The 27,929-nt window shown below is 44.5% G+C and overlaps 1 protein-coding gene and 1 long non-coding RNA gene across 6 annotated transcripts in view; one reads left to right on the top strand and one right to left on the bottom strand.

Annotated features, from left to right (window-relative positions):
* The window catches only part of TMEM94 (transmembrane protein 94), a 50,479-nt gene that overhangs the window by 12,482 nt on the left and 10,068 nt on the right, over positions 1–27,929 (top strand). The window contains exons 1-20 of one of the 5 annotated variants that reach the window (XM_048064184.2): positions 244–436; positions 7,022–7,141; positions 7,835–7,962; positions 8,553–8,689; positions 9,327–9,523; positions 10,296–10,447; positions 11,098–11,200; positions 11,516–11,602; positions 12,127–12,243; positions 16,013–16,069; positions 17,915–18,019; positions 18,641–18,805; positions 19,098–19,304; positions 19,471–19,786; positions 20,529–20,702; positions 23,408–23,510; positions 24,646–24,863; positions 26,070–26,248; positions 26,440–26,578; positions 27,201–27,316. In XM_048064184.2, the coding sequence (XP_047920141.1) occupies positions 383–436; positions 7,022–7,141; positions 7,835–7,962; positions 8,553–8,689; positions 9,327–9,523; positions 10,296–10,447; positions 11,098–11,200; positions 11,516–11,602; positions 12,127–12,243; positions 16,013–16,069; positions 17,915–18,019; positions 18,641–18,805; positions 19,098–19,304; positions 19,471–19,786; positions 20,529–20,702; positions 23,408–23,510; positions 24,646–24,863; positions 26,070–26,248; positions 26,440–26,578; positions 27,201–27,316 (2,874 nt within the window). In that variant the 5' untranslated portion in view covers positions 244–382. Of the gene's footprint in view, positions 1–243; positions 437–7,021; positions 7,142–7,834; positions 7,963–8,552; positions 8,690–8,995; positions 9,138–9,326; positions 9,524–10,295; positions 10,448–11,097; positions 11,201–11,515; positions 11,603–12,126; positions 12,244–16,012; positions 16,070–17,914; positions 18,020–18,640; positions 18,806–19,097; positions 19,305–19,470; positions 19,787–20,528; positions 20,703–23,407; positions 23,511–24,645; positions 24,864–26,066; positions 26,249–26,439; positions 26,579–27,200; positions 27,317–27,929 lie in introns of those variants that run through there. The other 4 variants (XM_013178989.3, XM_048064185.2, XM_048064187.2 and 1 more) reach the window with 4 other exon arrangements.
* LOC125182819 (uncharacterized) lies at positions 5,915–27,204 on the bottom strand. Its single transcript, XR_007163432.2, has 3 exons — positions 27,077–27,204; positions 26,895–26,944; positions 5,915–6,970 (listed from the first exon to the last, which is right to left on the bottom strand). It is a non-coding gene; the product is annotated as an uncharacterized lncRNA (long non-coding RNA).

The following is a 27,929-nucleotide window of genomic DNA, read 5'->3' as shown; positions in this document are numbered from 1 at the left end:
CCCTTACTGTGCATGTGTATGCATCTGTACAGGCAGGGAACCCGGGGATTCTGGCTGCTTCGGCTCCATCTGATGAATGGACCATTCTTTCAGACATCTGGTGCTATCCTGGGCAAACTTTCTTCTCTCTGCCTTTTTTTTTCCCCCCCCTTCCTCTCCCTCATCCCCCACCCCCATCCACCGCCTCCTTGCTGGATCTGCAGCGTGACTGGAAACAGGCTGAATTAATCAGCAGACTGGTGCTTCACTCTGCTGCTTCTGTCTCATTCTCTGCAGCGCTGGGCTCTGCACAGTCTTGCTCTCTCTCCCTCTTTGCTCTCTCGGTTTTGGAGGGCAGCAGCAGTGCAAGTTGCTGTGGAAGTGGCGCAGGAATTTAGCCCCGATGCTCTTTAAGCAGGCTGATCTCTGGATCCCCCGCCAAGGCAAATGCCGCAAAGTAAGTTTCTCTCCCTTAACATTTACATTCAAAATGGCTTTCCCTCTCTCCCTCCCCGACCTGCATCCTGCCTGACGTGATGGTGCATGAAGAGCTTGGATGTTTTGGGGAAAGAGGTTAGGGCAGGACGTGGAGCCGTGAAGATTTTAGCAAAGAGATGGTTTGGTGTTGGAGGGGCTGGGGAAGGAAAGCCCTGTTTGAAACTGCAGATTTAACCCTAGGACCAGCAGGAGGGACCGAAGATGATTTTAGCTGCTGACTCCTGCTTTGCTGCCCTTCTGCCTTTTGACTTAAATTTGTCTGTTTCTGTTACGTGCTTTGATCTGTAGCTGTTGAACCTCCTTACCCCTTTGAAATATGCTTTGTGGTGCACCTGCTAGATCATATCATAGTTTTAGTCCCCAAAGTCTTCAGATAAAGAAATGGGGATGGGGAGGAAACTACTGGGAGGATGAAAGAATTGCTGAAGTTCTGTTAGTTCTATTGATTTCTGAGCATTGCTTGTCTCAGGGAGGGGATTAACATCCTCTGGAGTAAGCTCTGCATTGGCATGAAGCAGTACACTGTGTGTCAAAGACAGACTAAATACAGACCCCTAACTAGTCTCTGAACTCGAAGGAGCACTGTAACAGGATAAATTACAGTAATTAAGGCTTTAAAATGCACAGTACAGGTGAGCTTCAGAACACTGCATAAACACTGCCTCATCCTGCCAGCAGCCTGGTGGAGCAGGTAACTATGGCTGGGGATTTGCTGCTGCAAACAGGACCGAGGAGACAGACCGGGGAAGGTGCAATTCAAAACAACCCTGCTGCTGAGCTGCTGCTAGCTGAGGGAGAAAGAAAGCGCTGAGCTTTGCGTTACCCGTGTGGAAAGGTTGATCGTGCCTGTTGGCATCTCGCTCTGTGCTTTACAGAGGGCATAAAATCTGAATGTCATTGTCTGGAATAAAATGGACTCTGTTCGCAACAAAACGCAGCGGTGATTCAGCCGGCTGATTAGTGCTGCTCTGGCCAGATCTCCGAGACCCGTGCTCCTGCTGCTCTGTTCCTTTGCAGTGTAAGGCTGCAGGCCCTGTTAGTGATGAGCGACAGGGAGCCTCAAAGCCACCTTCCACACTGGAGCCCCCGCAGGCCCCCAGTTACCACACTGTGGGGGCTCTTTTTTCCTGGGACGGGGGGGATTCGGGGCTGCCTTTCATACTGTTGCTGCAGATGGAGGAAAGAGACAGCTGTTGACTATTGCTCTGTCCATTAATTTGGGCACTGCTGTGCTGAAGACTTGTTTCATCTGATTTGAGACCACCAGCAGTTAAGCTGTGGCTGCGGAGCTCGTGTCAGGTGGCATTTAAACCACGTTCAAAAGCTGTGTTTGCTGTGCTTTCTGGTATGTTTCCTTGTACAGCCAGTTTTAAAGGCAGTGGTCCCCGCAGAGCTCTGATGTGCTTGATGGAGCTGCCTGAATCATGCAATCAACTCGTATTTCTTCTTTCTGTGCTTCCAAGTAGTATTCAGGTGGGTTGGTGAATATTATAATCTTCATAATGCCTGTAGTTGGTAGGGAGTTGGTAGTCCCATTATAGAGATGAGAAACTGAAGCACAGAGGAGCCTCTGATCTTCCTACTGTCACGCAGAAATCTGTGGCAGAAGGAGGAGCAGAATCCAGCTGTACCAACAGCCCAGATTCTCAGTCAAAAGATTATCCTTTATTGTGTGGGCAGAGGGAATGAGTAAGGGTGGAGGCTTCAAGTACTTTGGGTCACTGGACAAGCACTCTTGCAGGCTCAGGAATCTGACCTCTTTAAAAGTAACCAGGTGAGCACCAAGGAAGACAAAAAGTGTAACAGAATCGTGGATATACGTAATAAAAGGAAACCTTTGCCCAGAGTGGCCAGTCCGTTGGCTTTGCTGGCTACATCTCTATCATTCCGCAGCGGATGTGCTGTTTCAGACAGTCTGAGCACTAACTCGGCAGCCACAGCTGGGCAGACCTGTAGTGCACTGATGTACGATTTGCTTTAGAACAAAAATAAATCCCTCTCTAGCACTGGCTGTCAGAAATATTGCCCCAAGAAATTGCATGCTTTTGTGTGTGTGTCTGCCACCCTCCCTGATGAGACCAAAAAAAGCCCCACTGTGGGTCATATTGCGCCTTATCCTAAGCAAGAATCTGACTTGACATAATGCAAATGCATTTGGTGGAGTTATTCCTCCTCATGTGTTTGTGAAGCTGTGAATAATGCTCGTATTTCAGGAGGTGGGATCTCTGAAGTAGATTAATAGCCTGCAAACTAGTATTGTTAAATTAAAAACTGCCTTCTTGTTTCTGCTAGAGGAATGCAGAATAGCTCTCAGAAAAAGGAAGAACATTCTCCTGCCCAGTTTCCCGCCTCCAACTGTTTAAATCTGAAAAGCAGCTGAGTCAAAGTGTTAAAAAAGGGGCCTGGGGTGTGCAGCCTGGGGAGAAGGAAACAACCAGACCGTGCCTAGCAGGGGCTTGCCATCCCACTCGGAATCAGAGAGGTGGAATTGCAATCTATGAAAATTGAAGCTTCTAGCAAATCCTCTGTTTTCCCTTCCCTTATTTGTTTAAACAGCCTTTTTAAAGGGAGTTATAGTGAAGTGCACAGCAATCTGGGGGAGAAGCCTTTATTCTGCAAGAGACTGACTCCACAGAGGATAGAATGGGTCTACCACTTTGCTGGGTTCAATCAACCTACGTGTCTGCAGAGCCAGCGGGAAGGGCGAATTCTGTAAAGCAAAGCATATTTTTGTGCTCCAGTATTGTTTAAAAAAATCTTCGGCACATGTGGTACAACAACACCTATTATATCAACACAGACTGCTACAACAAGTCAATGTGCTGCTGTGGCTGTCTAAAGGTTGTATGAAAACAAGAGGACTTCAGGATACCAATATTACGTGCGGGAAGCAGGCATGGCTAGGTGGTGATGCTTGGGAACCCCGAGCATTCCTCCCCTGCCCCACCCTGCTTCAGGGGGGAAAATCAGATCGATCTTTTCCTACCTATCAATCTGAAAACACTCCATCAGCTCACGAGGAAGGTAAAGGAAATTTTTTGCTTTGAGCAAGGCGAGGCTATAGATTTAAACAAGCTCCGGGATCAGCCTGCATTTGCCAACTTATTTCCTTGCATCAAACCGAGGAGGGCCAACTGAGTGGAGAAGGCAACAAAAAGTCTCCTGACTCTGTGGCTCCACTGCTGGCTCTGAGCTGCTTCTGGTCTCTTTCCTGAAGAGCCAAACCAGCTCCTAAAAGAGGGCAGTTGCTAGATCTAGCTCAGGTTCCCTTTCCCTGACATTTGCAGACGAACTCAGCAGTAATTTAACATTTAGGATATTTACTGAAAGCAGAGAAAAGAGGAGCTCATTCGCTCATTTTTTCAGCCTCCTGTTCGACCTACAGCGCGGTCGTTCCTTCTAGAAAATAACATCACGTGTACAAAAACATCTCCTGCTCCGGGTGCTTTTTCCTTAATAGCCATCCTGCGGATTACAGCCCCGAGAGATGCAGCCTCACGCGCAAGGCAGAGGGTAGCAATCATCCCGCGCTGACCCGGCTTCGGTCACACCTCTCGGACTCCGGCTGTCACAGCTGGGGCAGGGTGAGCTCCAGAAGAGCCCTAAGTGCACTTACAGAGCCTCGTGTGCTCTCTGGGCCTCTCGGGGTAAAGGAGGAAGCAACTGCTCATTTTCTCCTCAGGACTTTTTCCCTTCAGGCATGGGCAAAAGGAAAGTATCGCCTTTTAAAACGCCTCGTGATATCCATCAGGGCTTTGCTTTCACTGCAACCTGAAGTTCATGGGCTGTTTTTTTCTTTTCTTCTTCTTCAGCAGAAGCCCCGTGCTAAATATGGGCAGCTGGGTGGGCTGGTGTTGTCTAGCTGTTTTTGCTTTGACTTGAAAGTTAGCAGATTAGTCTTTGAACGCGACTTTCCAAAGCAAAGATGTGAATGTTGGGGTTTTTAGTAATGAACTGACACCTCCGGTGAGTGGCCTTCTTCACCCTGGGGTGCTCACCTCCTGTTTTGTGGCAGGAAGAGCATTTGCAGCTGATGAAAGGCTGGAAGGATCCCTCTGGGACAGCTTAAGAGCTCCTAGCTTTGCCATATAGAAAGGTGTACTTTGGGGCATTTGAAAAAAGCCTCATTAGCAGCTGATGACTTAGCAGGGTAGATCTTGTTGCGAAAACCTACGGCTGCCCTTTGCAGGATCCCAGGGTGTCTTTTATTGCCTGTCCCTTTCTTTCCTTGGTTCCAAGTGCGTTCCCTTGATGCTCTCCTACAGTTTTCTGAGTCACCACAGGCAGCCTCGCACTCACATTATTACAATGTTTGTTTACCAGCCTGGCTCAGGCTGCCTACTTTGCCAAATACTCCACGTTTTAAGTGTTAAGGTGAGTGTTTAAAAATCTCTGCCCTTCCTGCTGTTCTCCCTCCTCAGCCCTGCTGCACTTTGCACTCACCCTTTCTCACCTCCTCCATCTGCCTTCCTTTGTGCGTACCTGCCCTTACCTTGGCTGAGCCTACAGGAAAACCCTAACACCTGGGTAAAGGTCGGAGCAGGTGTGCAAGGATTTCAGGAACCTTTCCGATTCCCTCTGAATTTGCTCCCTTTTCCTACTCGCTGCCTGCTGTGATGTGACAGTTTCTCTTTCTAGGCAGTGTGTAACTGCACTAGACGTTGGCATTGAGCACAGCTTTCCTTTTCAGTTCGAGTCCCCCTTACTATTGCTGCGTTTCAGCTTGTCTTTTAGTTTTCAGTTTGACTGCTTCCTTTGTGTTGAAGAGAAAGAGTAAATGCTTTTGTGGGTGCTTTGCTATGCCACAAACAGCCAGCAGCCAGCAACCTCAGTGTCACTTGCTCGCCCCGTGTCGCACTCCTGCCTGCGCCACTCCCTCGGTGCAGTGGCACACCCGTTGCCAGCTACGCTGCCTGCCATCTTCTCCTCTGGGAGCCTCTGGGAGATGTTTAGTCCTGTGCTGATGTTACCTGGGCTGCTTCCAAGAACAACACGGAACCGCTTCCTCTAGTCCTAAAACTGACACAAAGAATGAAAACTGCAGCAGGATTATTTTTAGTGCTCTAAAACTGCAGCTAAAGCAGCAGCGCTAGACTCTGCGTGGCCAGAATTTGCTGGTTCAAATTGTCCTTGATAGGTAGGGGCTTGTGTGTGATAGATGATAGTTTGGAGAGCCATTCCTTGACATTCCTTGACACCCCAATACAATTCTGGATTGGATCATCACTGCAAACGGGTTTGAAGTCTGAGGCTGGTTTCCAGCGAACGCTTCTCACAAAACCACTCCGTTAAGGAACAGGAAGAAAAGTGCGAATCAGAGCTGAGATGCGCTTGCAGAGCTGGGTGTGTATGCGTGCAGCTCCTGAGCTGCTGCAGTGTGAGACCAAGGTGGATTTTGCAGGGCTGGTAAGAGCTTGTGGCCGCGACAGCAGGAAAGGCTGCAGCTCCTGCCTCAACTGTGTTTGCTGGGCTGTGTGGCACACTGGCGGGGACCGGAGGAGGAAGCTTCCTGCCTGCTTTGTGTTCAGTAGGTCTGCACTCTGTAAACAGCGTGATACACCTGAGCACTTGTATTGTGCAGGATATCCTATGTGCTGTACAGCTTCAGGGTGTTTGTATTAGAGCACAAAATGAAAATGAGAGCTTTTACTGACCAGAACCATGGTATCTGCTGTAGCCACCTGCCTGCGTTTCCTTTTTGATTCACTTTCAGTGATCTGGTGCCCCCAGTACCTCTCAGCAGTCTCAGTGATTTGAAAGGAAGGTAAACGCTTGAGTTCTTGCCCCAGAAAAGGAAGCATGTACCCCGCTTTCTTGATAATCAGCAACTTAAATCGGTGTTGTCTAAACAGTACTCCCTTGGGTTGTATCCCCTCAGGCTGCTGCCTCTTTGCTGAGCAATGCAGGAGCAGTGGTTTGGACTGCGTGTGCTTCCTTCAAGCCCAATTGCCTCCCCTGTATGTTCTCACAGTTCAGCACTAAAAACTCCAGTGCTTTCTCTTGTAAAAGAGACGTCTTGTCTCCTCTTCAACCGATCTGGGGAATTCTGCGTCAAAATAGCCACAGAGGCAGGATTCATAACCAAAAAATCGTAATCAGCAGCTGTGGAAATCAGACCACTCTTGTTTAGAATTGCAGGTATTCTACTACTTTGTTGTTACTACTGTTAGCAAAGTCCATCCTCTATCATTACAAGTCTACCGTAACCATCTGTGTTGTGTTGTCTGATCAGCCTCCCTTTGTATCGTTTCCAGCCTCTGCTGATTAGAATCTTGTTTCGCAGAAATGACTTTGTATTGTGCTTTGATAAAGTATTTATCTGACACAGTCAGGACTGGTTTGTTTACCTGATGCTATCTAGGTGCTCCAATTCCAGCCAGCAGTCTAAAGTTCACAGGAGGGAAGATGATTTCAGGGAAATGGAGAATCAGACCGGTGATGATCAGCAAGAGGCATTCACAATAGTGTGCTCAGCCAGCCACCTGGAACAAGCCTGAAAAGAAAATAGGAAAGCACTAAGCAGTTTGTTTTTCTGTCTCTTCAGGATGAGATGACCTCAAGTTTGGGCCTTAGCACAAAGAAAGCCCTCACAATCCTGAGAGACCAGTTGTCAGCACTGCTGGAGGGGCATCAGAAGGAACGGAAGAAAGTAACTTCATGGAAGGTGAGGCACCAAACAGCACAAGGCTGGGTGCTCAGTCTCCCCTTCTCAAAGCAAAGCTGAGGATTAAGTGGAAGTTGGCTGCATTCCCTCCCTGTCTACTGCTGCAGAGTTTCCGGGTGTAGAAATGCTAAAGTCCATGGGACCAAAGCAAGGAATTACCTAAGGGTATATTTCTCTCAGTGCTTTTCTCCTGATGGCTGGAGCTCTACAGGAGCTCAGCTTCAGCTGTGAAGGATCCAAGGGCTTCAAGAGCCACTGGCGGCAGTGTGCACAGGAGAGCCCTACCAGGTTGAGAGAAAGGGCTGTGGAACTCAGCAGTCTCCCCTTGTCCCCCATGTTATCTGGCATGTGCACTGAATACAAAGTGCTGGTGTTTATTCACACTTCTTAAATGTTAAAAGTGTTTCTCTCTGGGTTAGTGACAATGGGGCGGCCTGGCACAGAAGCCTTTTCATTCTTCCAAGCAAGAGTAAAGATGAGAGCGTTCACCGAGACTCCCCAATCGAGCAATGTTTAGTGCTGTAGCATCCCCATAACTGCTCTGGGGTGCTCTGTATCATTCTAAGGGGATTTACAAAGTTGTGTTCACCCTGGAGTGTCTGTTATCTGCTGCCTTTATTTTTACTCTGCTTTTTGAAATGCCTGGCTCTGTATTCCATGAATGCTGACTGTTCTGCTGCTCTCCTTTTGTAGGAGGTGTGGAGGAGCAGTTTTCTGTACCATGGTAACCGTTGCTCCTGTTTCCACTGGCCTGGTGCATCTCTGATGCTTCTGGCAGTGCTGATGCTGCTGTGCTGCTATGGGAGCCAGCCACAAGGGAGGTAAGCAGAAACATCATTTGCTGGTTGACTGAAGCGAAGGGTAGTTTTATACCCTCCCGGCACTGCGTATGGCTGCCATAGCAGCCTTGTCCCTCGTTCTGTCTAAACATTAGCATACTCATACTGGTAATTCTGTACCTATCAGTCTCTTTCACAAAACTTCAGCCGAGTTAATTCTGCTTCTAATAGACCCAGAGATTGTTCTGTGGAGAGAATGAGATTTTCATTCTACAGTGTTCCTAGATCTTGAAAAATCCTAAGACATTACAATTGTTCTGAAGGATTTTGAAACCGGAGAAGTCAGTGGCTCCTAAGAGAAGTTACTGTGCTGTCACATGAGCCATAGCACGCTCGACTATTTGTAAAGGTATTTTTGAATTGAGACAGGCCTATTCAAACTTTTCTAGTGGCATTATCCTAAAGAAGTGTGATGATAGCTTCTCTGCTTTTCTTTTTAAGCCATAGGTCTGTGGGATATAGGAATAAACAATTGAACAAGTGTGCATTTATCTCTGTGGGTGGCTGGGAGCGTGTTCTATTCATTTACTCAAACCTCATCTGCTTTCTCCTTTCTGTTTTGCTGTGCAAAGCCAAGGTGCTGAGATAGTTAATGCACTGGCACTCTTCCTCCTTCTCCTCTTGGATCTCTTCATGATTGGGCGTCAAGAGAGGCTGAAGTGCAGAGAGGTGGAGAGGAGACTTCAGACGATCATTGATAAGATAAACGGTGAGTTCTTATTCATCTGTCATTTGAATTTGTGTTCCCCATGCATAGGATTTTTCTCCAAACCTGATCACGTACGTTATTAATTGAGCTTACTAGCCTTGCCCTGCATTACACAGACACAGGCTGTGAGAATTGTCCTACTCATGCCTGTCCTGTGGAAGAGTTATTTTGAGCTGTTGTGGCCATGTGCTTCCAATCTGTGTGTTACCAGGTAGGCGTCTGTTATGTCTGTGCTTTGGAGTAATTCAAATCCCGAAAATCTTACAAAAATATATGCCTTGCAGCAGATGATGAGAGAAGAATACGTGGGGTTGTACCACAACATAGAACAGAAGGAAATAAATTGCTGTGCATGAGCATCTTCTCAACAGGGGCTTTTGAACTTGAGGAGGCAGTTCATTTCAGTGTGGCAGCTTTAAGGACAGCCTTTAGCTTTTCCATTGTGCAAGTATGTATCAAGGTTACGACTGTTTGGTTCTTTATACAGGGTGGTGGTGGTGGGGAAAACCATCAAGGAGAAACAGAAATGGTAAAAGATTGTGGGAATGGAGTCTATAGGCACTAGAGGATGTAAATCAATGTATGATTGGCCCCTCCAGAATTGTTACCACGTCCTTCCTTCACACTGTGCTTTCAGATACGCTTGTCAAAGAGGTGAAATGGCCAGACTCCATGTACCCGGACCTCCACATGCCTTATGCCCCATCCTGGTCCCTCCATTGGGCCTACAGGGATGGTCACCTCGTCAACCTGCCTGTAAGCCTGTTGGTAGAAGGAGACGTCATCGCTTTGAGGCCAGGCCAGGAGTCATTTGCTTCTCTGAGAGGAATTAAGGTAACTTGCTCGTCTTGGTTCCCTGGCCTGTGACATGTTTCCCAGGATTTTCTTGCTAATACTCTAAGTCTTAGTGATTGATTCTTCCGGCCTCGAAAATGCTTTGAAACTCCAGTTTAGTCAAAGAAAGTGCTTTGTTAGACAGACTGCATCTTCCCTGGGAACACCCAAACCCAATGGACAGGAGACGCTAATGTGATACCAAAGTATCATATTTCCATCTCTTCCAGGTCAAGGGAAAGTGTAATGTGCTGCTGATAATAAGAGGAATAAATCTATCCAGTAGGATATGACATACAAAACCTCTACTTTGTCCTGGTTTTTATGTGGAGATATAAAAATTTGTCTCCTTTAACCTTTCCCTTACTACTGATTTATTATAAAAGAAGGTAATATAAAAAATCTGTAGTAGAAGTATATTAAGAAATCAATTACAAGATCTATGCAAAGATTTTGCTGATTGAAGAAGCTCAGAAAAGTTTAAAGCTTGAAATTTACCTTTGTTGTTTATTGTACCTTTCACTCCAAATGCTAATATCCCTGAAATAACCAGGTGTGCCTTGTCACTGCTTAAGGCTCACAAGCATTTAATTTTGCTTCAAGTTTGAAGCAAAAGTTTAATGAATTTTTGAGGGCTGAAAGGACTGTGACAATCGCATTGTGTCACTTGCAGTGGGAAGGATCCTGCTTCACTAAAAGTCCAGTGCCTGAAAGCAGGCCGCCACTGAGGCCCCAGCCGTGCAGCCTTTGGGCTCTCTGACTTCTTTTCTAGGATGATGAACACATAGTTCTGGAGCCAGGAGATCTGTTTCCACCTTTCTCACCTCCACCCTCCCCACGGGGAGAAGTGAAGAAGGGACCTCAGAATCCTCAGCTGTATCGTCTCTTCCGTGTCTTGAAGACCCCAATAATTGATAATGTCAGGTGGGTTAAATACTTTGTGCAATGTCTACACAGCTTGTCTAGGTCTGTGCTGCTGTCTTGTGTCAGGAAAGTAAGAGATTTTGCCAGTCCAGTATGGGAATTTCCAAATACGTTGTGCTGTCTCTTCTACACCACCTGGGAATTCTAGAACTGTAAGACTCTTACTGTCTGTCTTCAGTTGTCCTCCTTAGCTAATACCTTAGGCTGATACTTAAAAACATATATATTCAAAGTATTACTGTTCGGCTCATTACTTTTCAACTAAATTTGAACAATGCAAGAAGGTCATAGATTTCATGCTTTTGCTGGCTAGAAATGTGCGTGCCACCGGATGAAACTGTTTTAAATCTCAGAGATTGAGACTGAGGATAAAGATTAATTGATAACTCTCTGGGCAGTGGCATCTTCTGTAAATCAAAGGCCAGGGCCCCGAGGCAATTATAAAATCAATGTATCCATTTTAGCCTGAAAGCAAACCACATTTTTGGAAAACAAGAAAAAGATGTTCTCTTTCCTAAAGCTACTGAATCTTGGTTTCTCTTCTAAAGGTCCTCTTCATAGCATAGGTTGAACACAATTTTATATCTGAGAAAGGTGCAGGGTTAGGACCTTGGCTGCTGAAATCTCAAGCTTTCTTTTCCATTTTTCAGGTGGTGTCTGGAAATGGCGTTGTCACGTCCTGTGACAGCCCTGGATAATGAGAGGTTCACTGTACAGTCAGTAATGTTGAAATATGCTGTCCCGATTGTACTGGTAGGTCTCATTTCAAGCTTTTGGTGTTGAAAGTAGCCGTGTTTTGTCAATAAAGGTAAAGAATTTGCAGCCATCAACATGAAATTGTGTCCAGGCTCTAACTCATGCAGCTGACTAGCTGACTGTGTGTACATTGGGTAGTTCAGAGGAGCAAAGATGCTATGCTGTCTAGCAGTGAGTGGATGGAAGAACTGCAGCGGCAGACCAAGTGTATCTTTCATACTGTTTCCCAGTGCTGGGAACGTTACAAAGCATAGAAAACTCCTTCCCTACAAGTAGTGGTAGTTTGCTGACAGTGTCATCTCTGAATTGCAGGCTGGCTTCCTGATTACCAATGCTGTGCGCTTCATTTTCAAAGCTCCTGGAATTGCTTCCTGGCAGTACACTCTTCTTCAGCTACAGGTAAAGGAGTGTGTTGAGCTCCACTGCACCTTTCCTCCCAGAGCACCACTGTGACTAATTCATCAGCAACCTGCTTCATCCCATGACAGCATCCTGTGCACACCATCCTGTGCACACTGGATCCAAAAGCTCTCAGTGGAGCAAGACAACAACTCTACCCTGGCCATTCCTCCTAGACTGCTCTTTAATTTGTTTGCTCTCTCTCTAGCCATATACGTATATGTCTATGATATATTTTGCTTTTAAACTTTAAGAGCTTATGCCAAATTCAGCAGGAAAACCAGCTGCAAGTTGGCATGATTTATTCATGTCCTGCTTCATTACAAACCCCTAAGGGTGTGTGTGTGTCTCCCCCTCTGTGCTTCTCCCTGTGTTGCACTGCTTCCAGCGCAAGCTCTCCTCATACTTCCTGCTATTGCCTGTTATCCATCCTCTCACAGGGGTGGAAAAGAGGTTGTGTGACAGATCTGACTTCTTGTTGTCTCTGTGCTTAATTATGTTTGGGGATGTTTGTTTTTCTTCAGGTGAACGGTGTCCTACCCATCCTTCCAATGCTCTTTCCTGTCCTGTGGATTCTTGCTACAGCCTTTGGAGAAGCCAGAGTCTTGGCCCAGATGAGCAAGGCCTCATCCACCTCACTGGTAGGTATCTCTCCACATCAAACTACAGCAGAGAAAAGGGCAGGAGATGAGAAGGGCTCTGTGAGGCAAACACAGTGAATTCGGCAGACGTATTCATGTAATCATGAAAGGTTGTCGGATCTTTGGGTATCCCAGCTATGTCCTCTTCCTGCAGCACAGCGTGGCTTCATGACCAGATTTCAGTTTTTCAGCCTGTCTACAGATCCGCCAAAGGTGATAGAAAGCTCCAGAGAATCCGTCAATCTCATCAAGACATATGGTTTCTATCAGCTAAATATAATCTGCCAGAAGAGTCAACATGGAGATAAATGCCACGTGGTGGCCACAACTAGGGAACATTTAGCTACAGAGAAGGAATGGGATACACAAGATCCTTTGCAATCCACTGTTACAACCTGTGGGCTGAGCAGCCTTCTCTTGAAGCTCTGGGGCTTGGTTTGCAGGCCTGGCCTTGCCAGTGGTCAGGGAGTAAAAGGAATTTCTGGTGATTGTGCTGGTTTGGGGACTGGAAATTGGTAGCCTGATGGATGCGTGATCCTGAACTGGATGTGTTGATGGGTGTCTCTTGTTCTCTCCCAGTGGCAGTGTTGGTGAGATGCACTGTGCTGTTTGTCTTCTCTGCTGGCTTCTGTTATGCCTGTGCTGGGGCAGATTTTCTCTCTCCTTCATGTCCTTCCTTGGCCTCTGTGGCCCTGGGTCTGTTTTCTGTTCTTTTCCCTATGGGTTTTACATGACTAGACTCCTGTGTTCTGGGAGGGAGGACACATGCTACTTCCTCCAGTGAAATATTTAGCCCTTTACCATCTCTTTTCAGTGTTTTCTCTTCTTTACATTTTCCACCCACTCTCTGCATCACCTTTTTTCCTTCCTTGGAGCCTCCTCTTTCTCTACACACCTTGCTTTTTAGCTGGGAAAAGCCAGAAATTCTCAGCTTCTCTACTTCGTCATTCTCAACATACCCATTTGCCTTGTCACTCACATTTGCACCTTCCTCGAGATCTTTCCTGTCTTCTTTTTCTTGTCTAGGCAACCCACTCTGTCCAACCAGCTTTCTGTGACATCTCAAACACGATCCTCTATCCTTGTTGCTGCAGAACAACCGTTGTGGTGTGTCTTGGTCATTCTCACTCTTGGCTAGGGCAGTCTTCTTTTGGCCTCTCTATTTCACTTCTTCCTTCTCTCTACTTTTTTCAAAATGTAGCAGGTAAGACCCTTTTCCTCTCCAATCACTTAGCTTGTATGACACTCTTCTCCACTTTCTGCCCCCTCCCACCACCTTCAGGCTGTTTGATTTCCATTTTTTAAGGCCATAGGCAACCTCTGTGACCGGGTAGTCAGACATCCTGCATGGCACAAACCAGAGGCCTCCCCAGAGGAGCCTCTACCTCAGGTTTCATTACTATAGTTGGACTACAGCAGCATTGCTTTTAGAAAGGGATTTGGTATTGGTTTGAAAATATTCATACTGTCTTTGATATTCTTTTTTCAGTAATTATTTACCTTCACTGCTAAAAATGGATGTTCCATGTCAGAGTTTTTGTAGTATCTGATTTCCAGCCCTTAAAACTTTTAACATCCTTTGCCAAGTCAATAAAATTTCTATTCCGTGGTAGCTGCTCACATTCCCTTTTACCATCTATTTAATTAACGAAACAGTTTTAGCACCTTGAGTCACTATAAGCATATTTTCCAACTCTATAATCTTTTGTCTTTCCTCTTAGCTTTCTCCAGTGTTTCAGGATCGCTGTAGAATTATGAATCTCCAAAAACCACAAAATATTCCAGTATCAGATGTGCTTGTGCTAAACTTTGGAATAATTTGGACTTTATGTTCTCTTGTTAGTGGAACAAAGGATCATGTTAGATCTTTTAGCCACTGCTTTAAATGGCCAGGTTTTGTTTAGCCAATAATCTACAGAGTTACTGCGTTCTGAGATAGAGTCTCATCCTTTATGCCCAACTTTCATCTTTGCTGCTAGGTATGCAGACTTATTTTTAACTGTTGGTATGCATTTTTTTGCTTGTTTACTAAGCAGTCCGTATTGTTCTGTAACAACGATCTGTTCTCTTTGATATTAGACTCTTCCTCAATCTTTGTATAGTTTAGAGTCTCTATCAGTAATGTTTTTGTGTTTTATTTCAGGCTATTAACAAAATAACTAGCATTTGTCCCTGCTTGAGTCAGTAACACATCCAATTGCAAATTATTCCTCAGTTTCTGTTCCGTGTGGAGATATAGCAGAAAGCTGATTTCTAATATACAGAATATGGGTCCTGTTACTCTGGTATCACTCTGGTTTTGCTAGAAATCCAATAAAATCTTTTTTATCAAGTCAAAGTACCAAACGTACTACATCAACAACATTACTTTTATCAGTTAAATTTGTAATTCTATCAAAAAAAATCACAATAACATAATGAGATTTATTACCCATATGCTTGTGGTGTTTGGCGCTGATTGTATTATTCCACTTCTGTTCTTTTAATTTGAGTCTCATATCAGCTGCTCTGTTATTCTGTCTGAAATCAGTCTGTCTGGGGTCCTGTGGTAACTTGGTTTGTCTACTTGCCCTGATTAGGTATTGGCACCACATTAGCTTTCTTCCATTGCACTGGGTCTTAATCCATGCTTCAAGACTTATTCAAAATCAACAGTAACAGTCAGAAAGTTGTCCAAGCGTGCTAGTTTAAAACAAATTTAGTTTCAGTAGCTAGTGTTAAAATGGAAAACATTTCATGGTTATTATATGGTATGATTATATCACTGAATGAGGAATAGCACTGTTCAACGCATCTGGTTGCCTGCGATACAATTTGCGATACAATTCACTATCAAGCAGTGGACTGGTGTACTTGTTCTTATTTTTATATTAACCTTTATTTCTGTTTTCACTCCTTCTCAAGACCAGACTTTAAAAAAAATTATTTATTTTAATTATGGGATTGTTGCTTTTTAAATTTTAATAAAATATTGTTAAACAGTTCCTAGATATTCTTCATACTTTTCAGTTTAAATAATTTCTGATAGATTTGTCTTTTTTTTTTTTTAAAGCTATGTTAAAATGATCCCTTCTAAAGTGCCGGATATATGCATTATTATTTGGAGCATTGTTTTCTTTATATACAAATGGAATTGCTATGTTCACTTATGCCTATGAATCTACTTAAATTTAAACTGGTTTTCAAAATTACATCTACTTTGGAATTCTTTTATGCTGGATGCACAGTTTTTCAGTTAGTAAATTTTGCAGTGTAATTCCAAGAGCCCCATGATAGTGCTCTGCTCTAACTCATTTCTTTTCATTTCCTGTCCACATCCCTTTCACATCACCTCATTCCTCTGTGCCTATTGTGTTCCAGGTACCTGCTTTTACAACCACTCATCGAGCTCCTTTTTTTTTTAAACTGACTTGTATAGCTTAAAAACAGTTCAGTCAATACTGGCTCTTTCTATCTTAAAATAACCATCCAGAAAGAGCTTCCTCTGGATCTGATTGCTATTACTTTCTCTGTAGACATTTAGATAACGACTGTGTCTTTTGTGATGTACAGCACCAAGCACTTTGACTGTGCTTCACAAGTAGATAATGACATAGTCCATTGAAGACTTAATTGCTTTGAGGAATTATTGATCTGTCTTGGCATAGCAGTTCTGACAGAGCAGGACTCCTGCTTTCTTCTCTCTGAAGGTGTAGTACTTAGGGAAGGACGTTCCTCATGACACATTTCTGAGCACGATTGTAGTAACTGGTCTCTTCTCTTGCTGCAGCTTGCTAAGTTTTCAGAGGACACTCTCAGCAGCTACACAGAGATGGTATCTTCTCAGGTACTATTATTATGAATTGTTTTCTTCCAGCTTCACTGCAGAACTTCATGATATCCTTCCCCTTCCTGTCTGATCTCCTGCTTGTTCCTAGACCTTTTTTTTGCTTGTGCGAGTTGTCCATTGTCACTCACTTGCTGCTTTAATTTGCTGTGCATGCAGGTTGCATGTCTTCCCCCTACATCTTCCCATGTAAATGCTGCTCTAGTGACCATAAATTGAGGTGACTTTGATCCTGAGTCCAGCTTTGCTTTTCTGAATATTGCAGATGGTTTGAAATAAACTTTTTTTCTGTCCTGAAGAAAGTGCCTCTTTCAAGTTCTCCTGTTCCAGGAGTAAAATAAACTTTTTATGGTGTGTGTCAGAAAGAAGGGACCTATTTTGCTTGTATCAGAAACACCTACTTCTTCAAGCCAAAAACAAAGAACAGTAAGGATGGGGGTCAGCACCAAGACCGAATGTGAAAAGGGGAGCATAGGATGTTCACGCTAAAAGTCTGATCCTGTTTCAGAGGCTTCTTAATGAGCTTAAGAACATTACTAATACTTCCAAATCTGGAACAAATAAACATTGAAAAGACCTGTTTTCAGGGGGAGGAACTGCAGCTGGCCACTCTATAAATTGCATCACCCAGATTAAGCAGGTAGGTAGAGGAAAGACACTTTGCTGTCTAATCTGGCATTAAGATTCCCATTTCCATAAGGAGGCAGATGGACTCCAGGAGTGATTAAAAATCCCTGGATATTATAAGAATCAATTTATGTCCTGTTGCTCCCAGCCACATAGAGGAGTGCACGTGGATACACATGCTTTCTTTCCTGAATATTTTGTTGTCTTTCTGTGCCAGTCCGTTTAGCCAAGCTGTTTTTCAGGTATTAAAAATGGGATTGATTTGAGCAGACCTTCCTGGTTTAAAAGATCTGCTTCTTTCGTTTTTGTTTCTATGTAACAATTTTTCTTGCAAGAAACTGGTTTAAACAAGAGGTTTTTTTTTTCTTTGTGATAGCTCATGATTGTTTGCATTTGACCTTATGACTGTACTAACCCTAAGGATCTAAGGAACTAGATCTAAGGAGCTTTGGGGGGAAGTGCTCTTCAGTGACAGCATTCCAGAGCAACAGCTAAAAAGCAGAAAAATAACATTGTAATGCAAACCTGGTTTTGCTGGCTTTAGGAGTGCCCAGAGAAAAACATGTAGCTCTGGTGTTTGAACTGAGAGGCTTGCTCTGAGATGTTTTCATGTGGAAGATGTAGGGTGCCACTGTGACATTTTAATTTTGCAAAATATCTCCTTCCTTCAGTTTATTACCTCGTTGATTACAATTAATTTGTAATGATGCAGTAGTCAGGCCACCTTGGCTTCATTTCCAACATCACTTCCTCAGTAAGTAACCTTGGGAAAGTCACTTTACCACAGTGACTCCACTTACTCAATTTGCAGTGTGATGACCTTGAGCTTAGGGCAGGGCCTCCAATTCTTCGATCCAAGGAGATGAGGGTTAATTCAGGGAAAAATACCTAGAGGTAGCAGCTGATTCACTACAAATGAAATCCCTTCCAAATTCCTTCCTGTGTTTTTGGATAGACAAAAGTAGTTTCAGTGAATTCTCAATTTAACAATCAGAATATTTCTTAGAATCCTTTGGAACGGGGAAGAAATGCCTTTCCCTTGAGAACATCGGCACCATATCAGTTAACTGGTTCCCACAGAGACCAATGTTTATCTTACAGTGTATCACTCTGCTGAACCTGAAAGCAGGTTATGTCTTACTCCTTTTCTTCCTTCTCTCCCCTTGTCTTCTCTGAATGAGCCTTTAACTGGCTGATGTCCTCTGTTTCCCTTGGCAGGAAATGATACGCTGCATCTGGAGCCATTTCCTCTGTGTTTTAAAAGGCAAATCCCCAACTCTGAGCTTCACTTCCAGCTTGCTCCATAGCCTGGGATCTGTCACTGTGAGTATTGCTGGGTTGTCAGAAGGAGAAACCCTACGTGGATGCTCCATTTGCATTGTTCATGCAGTCCTTCCCTGAGCATAGACTATTAGTAATCCGTTCACCGTAATGGTAGTAGTAGAGACCCCTCAGGCACCTGTCTTTGTAGAAGAGCTTATAACTGTCTTCTCCAAGAAGCACATTTACAGGCTAAAACAATAGCTAGAGATACCAGGAGCTGGACTTGATGATCCTTATGGGTCCCTTCCAACTCAGGATATTCTATGATTCTGCTCTGTGGCGTCTAAAAGGATGCCTGTATGTTCCACAACCCTCTTCTGGTCCTGATAAGGTAACTGCTGAAACATGTAACTGCTTAAACAGGTTCAGCAGTTCCCTTCCCATGGTTTTCATGCCTAGTTTTGCAATACCCTTAGATAAATTTGGTATTAAACAACCTATTGATCCTATTAGAGAAGGGAAATCTCAGATTCTGCAGTTTAAGACAGAAGGATAATAAGGATGACTTATCTGTCATCCCATGTGTTTATTCAACTTCACGGTATTTGCAACTGCGCGTGACCACCAAGACGTGTTTTCACTGAGATTTTGCCTTCTTGGGGGTATTGTGGGGTATTCTAGGTGCTCTGCTGTGTAGACAAGCAGGGGATTCTTTCCTGGCCAAATCCCAGCCCAGAGACTGTTCTGTTCTTCAGTGGAAAGGTGGAACCACCTCATGATAGCCATGAAGACCTGACTGATGAGCTGTCTACACGGTCCTTCTGCCACCCTGAGATGGAAGAGGAGGTGAGGGACATGGAACCCGTAATGCAGTATGTTGGCTCTAAGCATAGTACGACTGACCTGCACAGTGTAGTATTGCAGAGGGAGCTCTTTGCCAGTAGAGAACTCCTGTGGCTGTAATTCTTTGCTTAAAAGATTAAGAAGCAGCAAGGATGAGATCCTCTTCTACAGGAGTTGTAAAGCAGTGACTCTTCTTTCCTCTCTCTTCCCAGTTCAGTACATTTTGCTTATGAATTGACAGTGGTTCACGTTCAGCCACTGAATCAACACCGTTCATTTTGCTGGTTTCTTGCAGCCCCATGAAAGAGACGCTTTGCTCTCTGGCTCCCTGGCAGACGCAGTTCATGTGACCAATGAGCAAGAGAGGAACAACTGGGCTAGTGACCCTCCAAAGGCTCCTGACCATGCCCACCGAAAGCCAAACAGCAGAAGCAAGCATCCCTCTGGGTCCAATGTGAGTTTTAGTAAGGACACAGAGGGTGGAGAGGAGGAACATACTCAGGTAAGACATATAGAAGGGGCACACAATTAGTCTTTTGTGGAGCTAAAAGACAGACAAGCCTGTAGAGTCTCCTCTTTTGGGAATTTAAATTGGAAATTCCCTGTAAGATTCTGTGCTCAAGCTGTATTCATTGTAACAACCACAATTTTCCTGTCCACTGGACCAGGTTGCCGGTGACACTGAGGTGTTGGCCTGCGAGGCTGAAGATTTTGTGTGTGACTACCACCTTGAGATGCTTAGCCTGTCCCAGGACCAGCAGAACCCCTCCTGCATCCAGTTTGATGACTCCAACTGGCAGATGCACTTGAATTCCCTCAAGCCTCTGGGCCTGAATGTGCTGCTCAATCTCTGCAATGCCAGCGTGACAGAGCGTCTGTGCCGCTTCTCTGACCACCTCTGCAACATTGCCCTCCAGGAAACTCACAACGCCGTGCTGCCTGTCCATGTGCCCTGGGGCCTCTGTGAGCTTGCCAGGCTAATAGGTAAGGAGAAATTGGATGAACGGACGCAAAGAAATCAGAGCTGCCAATAGACACTTAATCCTTAGAAAGCACAAGAGAAATATTTTCCAATTTCTTGTTGCTGAGAATGTGGAATTACAGAGCTGATTCTGTCCTTGTTGGGTTGCCAGAAGTCTATTAAAGAGGCTGCTTTTGGCAAGTTCAGACGTAGATTCTATCAGAGGAAAAAATTGTCATCAAAGATATTTCCAGCCAGCCCTGGCTAGACTTGGTATTCTTCTGGCTCAAGTCTGACAATCTTATCTGGAGACAAGAACAGCTACTAAAGGATGGATGGCTGCCCTGTCTTTACCAGGATGCTTTACCAGGAGATTGGGTGTAAATGATGTGTGGTACCTCAGCTTGTTTTATAGATGGGAAAACCGAGGAATAGAAGAGGTAAAAGGTTAGAGGCAGCACCTAGAATTAAAATGTGAAAGCTCTTGAATTCACTTCTGTGCTTGTTCTTCAGTGCCACAGTTCTTTCTTCAAAGAACTAGAAGCACGAAAGCTCTAATTACTAGTAATACCTAGTCCTTTTGAATAGTTTTCAACACAGATCTTGAACCATCTTGGTGCAGATGCACAGAGAGCACAACTTAACTATCTGTTGCTGGGGTAATGTCAGAATGAGAGCACGCAAGATGGATGGCAAAGAAGAGGAGAGGACCTTTCTTTTGATTTGGTTAGTCTCACTTTTCTCCTCCTTGCATTCATGTTTCAGGTTTCACACCAGGTGCTAAAGATCTTTTCAAGCAGGAGAACTATTTGGCCTTGTACCGCTTGCCAAGTGATGAGATGGTTAAGGAGACGATGCTGGGGAAGCTTTCATCAATTACCAAGAGGAGACCACCGCTGAGCCACATGATTAACCTGTTCGTGAAGGACACCACTACCAGTAAGGCTGCCTCTTTCTTTGGGCATCCAAAGAGGGGTTGGGAGATGTGCAGATGGACATGGTGAGATTTTAAAGCACCTCAGCAAGATTTAAAAGCTTGTCTGTCAGAGCTCTTAGTCTCTTGTTAATATCTTAAATCGACTGAACCTGACTCTCTGCAGTTGGCATATGTTCAATATTGAATCTGAAATACGGTTACTATGTTGGCCCCAAATTTACCAATTAAACTGGCTTCTCTTGCCTATTTCTTCTTAAATTTGTATCTTAATTTAGGAGTCTTAATTTAGGCGGAGCTTTTTTCATTTGCCCCATTTGCTATCTTACCTTTGTGAGCAAGAATTTTTCTGATGCTAGTTCTTTCGTAGTGTAGCTGAAAAACCTTTAATGTTGCCTCATTTCAACTCCTTATCCTCATTTTTAAACGGTTTAGTTCAGAGGCTGGAGCTCAGACGAATATGTGTGTGACCTGGATTATGCTGTCTAGAGTAAATTCTAAGAGGAATTTTGCCAGTGAGGTTATTTAACCATCGGAACACCTCTCACATGATAGTTTTGGCCCTTGAAACTTTCTAAAATGTGTGCAACCAGAAATAATGGATTATGCAGCTATTATGTGAAATCAAATGGCTGTATTTGCACAGAGTCAGAACAGATGATCCTAACTAACCTCTCCTGATTCAGTATTTGTGAATAAATCTTTGAATCCACCCACTCCCATGACACGCTGAAGTCAAAGGGAGATAAATTCTACAGCTGTAGCAGAAATAGGAGGTAGCTTATCTGTATGTTTCCTTACTATTCCATTGAAGTACGTGCCTCACCATCTGGCAGCATTCATCCCAAAACCATAGTAACCACATGGAAATGAGGGGCTCACCAGCATCCTCGGTGGAGTAAAATGGCTTGGTACTGTCTCTGTCTTCCCTTGCTGTAGCTTCATTCTTAGATTTTTTTTTTTTGCTCTGTCTCATTGGCTCATCTCTAGAGGCTTGGTTCTTCCTAACGAGTTCCAGCAGTCATAAATGGATACTTGTCCTCCCTGTCCGTTCATTAGTTCCCTCCCTTGAGAAGAAATCCTAGCCTTTAAGTTCATGATTTAGGGAGGGAAGAGGCTGAGCTCACTTTGCTGGCAATGACAGCTGAACGAGCTCCCTCCATTTTATGGAGCATGCTGTCACTGTCATTTACCCCTTAGAGGGACTGTTTTGTGGGACACTGTTGATGCTCAATGGGAATCCTATGGGAAATGGATTGCAGTTGCTGTCAGGCAGAAATGTAGGTATGTGCACGTGTGGTCATCTGCAAGTTCTTGCTCCGTGTCCAGGGCATAAATATTGCATGAATCAATGAACATGTTTTGTTTTCTCTTTCCCAACAAGGACTATCTGACTGTAGGACCAAGGTGGGAAGGATTAGGTGTTTATACAATAAAATTAACCAGAGCCCCACACAAGTACTCCTTTGTGTCCCTGAAACAGGCTCAGTCTTTCACACACAGCTCCTATTTGTCTTGGAGGTTTGTTATGCTGATAAACTTGGCGTGCGATGACTATTTATAGCAGAAAGCAGAGAGCTGCTGTGTTTTGGAAAATCCTCTGGTGTTCCTGAAGGTCCCTGCCTGATTTGTGTGAGTGGATATTCTTGGCTCTTGATTTCACCAGCTCGTGTGGGCATTTGCAGTCAGCAACAATACCTCCAAGAGGCCTTGGGGCTCATTTTTCTTGGCAGTGATGTTTTTTTCATTAGATCAGCTTTGAAGCTGTTGGGGGCAAAGTCACAGAGCAGCTGGAGGAGGGAACCTAGACAGTGAAGTCTACGTGAGTGCAATGTTAATGTATCAGTGCAAATGAAAGGGAACAGGAAGGGTAGAGGGGAGACAGCCGGACACACCTGAACTTGTGTCCTATGCCTGGGACCTGCATCAGACAAGTGGCATCACACACCTTCAGGAAACACTTAACACCTCAACCTGCAAGAGGGAATGAACGATTTTAAGACTGTATTAAAAAGTAGTGTAAGAAAAAAATAGGGCAAGCTGTGGGATCTGTTGATTTTCAGTTCTTCCCTGATCACAACATGAGTTGTTTGGTTTTTTTTTAGTAAGTTTTGCTGAACTTTTGACCCATCCTGATTTAACTCACTTTCAGGACCCTTTGTGGAACAGGCTGCTACCTAATGCTGCTGGTCACGCTGTTAAATTATCTTCTGCTACTTGAAAAGAAGCTATTCAAGAATGGCTGTTACCCTTTAGATTCACTTCTGGCCTAGCACTTTCCAGTGCAGGCAGACTTTGATCCCCATAGTCTCATCACTGGTGCTTATACTCTCATGAGAACAAGCACACAAGAATATATTTTCTTCTTCCATTGGATGCAGAAGCAAGACTTTTCCCCACCTTCTGTAGGACTGGGATTAACACAACATAAGGGAAGAATAGGAGCTGACTACTCGGGTCACATTTTATCACAGCCGTGTTTGAATTCCCAGTTGGACACAAATAGCAGCTGAACACATACATATCATCCAGTCTTGAATAATTTCTTGACGGGGACTGAAGACTTTCAACAGAGGAATCTGTGTACCTGGAGTGGATCAAGGCAGTTTGTAGGAGCGCTGTTTTGACAAATAAAGGAGCAGTTGTTATGAGAACTCTTGCCTGGGATCCTGTATGGGTGATGCTGACTCATTGTTCTTCCATATTTCAGGCACTGAACAGATGTTTTCTCATGGGACAGCTGACATCATCCTTGAGGCCTGCACAGATTTTTGGGATGGTACCGATATCTACCCCCTCTCTGGTTCTGACAGGTGGGCAGCTTTGTCATTTGGTGCGTTCAGGAACTGCTGCAAAATTGCAGAGGGAACGTGGGCACTCTATTAAAATTCCCTTTACTGATGCTTATGGTATTTAATAGAAGCTTGAAGTAGGTTATGAGCATAAGCTGTCTCTGCTTATAATTATTATAATCATAGCAGTGCAAGAGATTAGATGTCAAGAAGTAATCTGTCAGACTGTAAGACTAAACCATTTACTACTGTATCTGTTAATATTAGCCTCTTATAAGTGGACCCTGACTGTACCATGTAGCAGGACAATGAATTATAATCAGATCATTTGATGCTGGCAGGGAATTGTTCTTCTTATTCAAGAAATGGCTTATATCTTACATGAAATGCAAAGCGATCAATTCTGCCTACTGTTGACACCTTTAAAGCAGTCCTCCACAGTGCATCACACCCTTTTAGTCCTGTTGTAGCTGTCCAGCATCTGTTGCATATTTATCTATAGGCTAAATTTCTGTTCTTTCTAGCAGAGCAGACAAACCAATAATATTTAGTTTCACTGAATGTCAGCAAGTTGTTCTTCTAAGTCTGCTAATCCTCAGGTGTAAGAAAACTCCCACTAGAACTTTTTGGAGTATTTATTATCTTAGAACCTAATGAAAAATCCCATGTATAGTCTAATTTGTTACTTTTGTGAGCTCAACATAGAGAAGGAACTTCACACTGTTCTAGTGACTGAATGTTGACTAAGTGTGGACTTGAAATACAGCTCCTGGGACCCAAACTATGAAAGGGGACAGGAGAACAGTCTGTTACTGTAACCATCTCTGCCATAGTTACTATCGTCAATTTGTCATTTCCTTCCTTGGTGTTTATCGCACTACAGATAACCTCACTCATTAATTCAATTTCTGCTGCCATGCAGTGAACTACCTTAGACTCATCTGGCAATCATCGAGTACATCAATAAGAGCATTCAGAGTACTGTGTTCACACTCATCTGTCTGATGAACAACCAGCAATGTTCACCACTGCCCTGCTCCTCACAGAATACATTTTTCCACCTACCCAGTCAGTGACTTCTGCACCGAACTATAGCTGGTACAATCAGAAACACGGCACATTTCTGCTAACTTTGGTCTTTGTCCCTTCCACATAGGAAGAAGGTGTTAGATTTCTACCAGCGGGCCTGCCTCTCAGGATACTGTTCTGCCTTTGCATACAAGCCAATGCATTGTGCCTTGTCCTCCCAGCTCAATGGCAAGTGCATAGAGCTGGTGCAGGTCCCTGGGCAGAGTGCCATCTTCACATGCTGTGATCTCCCTGGGACAACCCCCATCAAACAGAGCAGTCGGAGGAATAGTTGGAGCTCAGATGGTATGTATGTTCTGTTCTGCGCTGTCTGCTGCTAGGCCAGGTGCTTTCTTTCTGATCAGTCTAGAACTATAAGAACACTCTCATTCGGAGCAGCAGATGGAAATGGAGAACTCAGGGTTTCTAAAGTAGATGCCTTTCCCGAGGAAGTAATGATGTAGCAGCTGGTAAGTATATTTCTAGCTTAGCTATTGAAGCTTGCAGAGTTCTTCTACTTGTGGGAAGTCTGTTTCTTAAAGTAGACAACTGAGAGTCAAGACTTCTGAGTATTTCGACACTTAGTTTGCTAATTGACTAATTTTATGGAAATCACATATGCTGTGTTTTCTTCAAAGGAACTAGATGCATGATGGTATGTGACTACTCTCCCTTGATAGATTTGGTTGCTGTGCTGAAGGATATGATTCCCAGTAGATGTAAATTGTACATCTGCAGAACAGCAATGGAAACTGAGAAATAAGCACATACCATTGCATAACTTCAGGAGACTCTTGTAAGACCAGCGTTAATCTCTTTCTGCCTTGGTCTCCCATACTGTAAAATGTAAGTAATAGGGTTTCCAACAGCTTTGAGGCAGTGGTGACTTGTTTTCAAAACCCTTTTCAGTCTCACCTGTGGCAAACTTTGCAACTGTGGGAAGTATTTCATTATTTTGTTCCTCACGTTGTATTAAGCTCCCATTCACCACAGGCTGATGTGGCAATGGTGAAGGAAATCTGACAAAGAGCGTTCGCAGGCTCTTTGGGAGTGTCTGCAATGGCTCTGGAGGGAAAGTTCCCTGCATCAGCCCCTCATACTCTGATGCCTCTCTGCCTCAGCCAGACTCATCATGTTTAAGCACAGTATGAGGTGTTTAAAAAGCATATGTGAACATAATGCTGCACACATCCTTTACCTTTCTGCCCCAGTTCTTTGTGACTGATCCCTGTCTTCTGTTTTGTCTTTTTCCTTTCCATGCTGTCTATTTCGTACTTGTACTCTTGGTCACATGTGCGGGGATGTTCTGAAACTACCTCTGTGACTTGGTATGCTGGGACAAATGGATGTCTTCAAATTTCCTTCTGTATGTGTCTATCTGCATGTTTCTGTGTCTGGGCACTGTGTCCCGGGGTATTACCATGGTGGACTCTCCCACCGTGGGTACTGTTGTCTGATGCACATGTGGCCACTTGTCTCTGTGATTGCGTGTTGTTTGCATGCCTGAAGAAGGGATTGGGGAAGTGATGGAGAAGGAGGACTGTATCCAGGCTCTGAGCGGACAGATCTTCATGGGAATGGTCTCATCTCAGTATCAGGCCCGTCTTGACATTGTCCGCCTCATTGATGGATTGGTCAATGCCTGCATTCGTTTTGTCTACTTCTCCCTGGAAGATGAGCTCAAAAGCAAGGTAAGCTGTCTTTGCTGAACTCGCATGCCCCTGCCTTGTCTGTCTGGAGAGTTTAGCTCCAGTGCCATCTAAGGTTAATCTGATTCAGCTTGCCTAGTGGGTCCAGTAGGTACCTACACTCTGATACGACATTGTCTGCAATACTCTGGCCTGGATAGCTACACTGAACTCTTTTGCCTGCTCTCCTATAGGTGTTTGCTGAGAAGATGGGTCTTGAGACTGGCTGGAATTGTCACATATCCTTAACACCCAATGGTGATGTGCCTGGCTCAGAGATCCCTCCCTCTAGCCCCAGCCATGCTGGCTCTCTGCACGATGACCTACATCAGGGTGAGAGAACTGCGCCTAAACCACTTTGAATGCCACGTGTTTCCCGGATGGTTCTTTTAAACCCGTTCATAGGGTCCTGTGTCCTCACCAGATACCTGATCCTTCAGAGCTTTGAGCACAAAGCTGGATGGGCCTGAGGTGTGTGTATGTGTGAGTGAGAGCGCCTTACATTTATAGCATCCCTACCCAGTCAGTACCGCAGTTATTGGAAACAAACATCCTTCTGTGCACCAGCTGCCATGATTTTACAACTGCTCATTATCACTTTTGGTTCTTGCTGAGGCCCTGGTCAAGCCACTGAGGGTCAGTCTCTTACCTGTGCATTGCTCTTCTCTTTAAGTGGGATTTCATCTCTCTCTTCTTCCCCTAGGAAAGAAAGAACAGATACACCATTGTGTCTCAAAGCAGAGACTATGCTCACATATCTACCTCTGAGCAGATTAGTCATCTAAAAATATTGCATTTTAGATGACTGAGGGGGATCTAAGCTTTGCTAACCTAGAAAAATCAGGCTTCATGCTTCCTGGCTTCTGCAGTGCCACGTGAATATACCATGTGGGTGGCACAAGAGTGGCAGAGGCCAGTTTGTGCTTGTTGTTTATGATGTTTCTCTGTGCTCCAGTTTCTCGAGATGATGTGGAGGGGCTCCTGCTGATGGAAGAGGAAGGGCACTCAGATCTCATCAGCTTCCAGCCAACAGACAGTGATATCCCCAGCTTCCTGGAGGACTGTAACAGGGTGAGGTCCCCTTTCCTTACACGCTTTGTGTTGTTGTCACGGTCAACAGTGTAACAGCATCTCAGAGGGAATTCCTTTTTCAAGACAATTCATTGACTGGTTCATGACTGGTTCACATCCTGATCTTTCTCCTCCCACTTCCAGCTTCACAGTAGCCTTGAGAAGCTCATCTCAGTCCATCTGGGTCCCCTTCCCATGTGCTGGGCAGGAACTGGGAACATCCCCACATTCCATGCAGACAGCAGAAGCTTTCTTCCCGACCCATGAGCAGTAGTTGGTGCTGACCAGCAGTCAGGGTGTGGGACGTGATCTTCCCGCCTCACAGAACACAGACATTCTCAGCAGAGGTTACAGAAATATCAGAGACACAAAAAAAATAGTCTGTTAGGCCTGTGTTTAGGAAGGAAAAAACATTCCTTTGCTGTGCATTGTGTGCAATTGAAATAGCGGATAGGTAGTGGGAGACAACCCGTATTCTCCAACTAGTTTCTCCACACAGGTAAAAATTCCTTAGAAATCCTTGAGCACAGTTTTATGATGCTGATCTTACAAACCCAGAGGGAGGGTACAGACTGCCATGTCAGTGTAGAACTTTAGTAGAAAACTTCTTAAA

Source organism: Anser cygnoides, chromosome 19 (genome assembly GCF_040182565.1).
Source record: "Anser cygnoides isolate HZ-2024a breed goose chromosome 19, Taihu_goose_T2T_genome, whole genome shotgun sequence".
NCBI classification, from domain to species: domain Eukaryota; kingdom Metazoa; phylum Chordata; class Aves; order Anseriformes; family Anatidae; genus Anser; species Anser cygnoides.
Note: the sequence above shows the minus strand (reverse complement) of the source record. Positions and strands in the feature narration are given on the sequence as shown.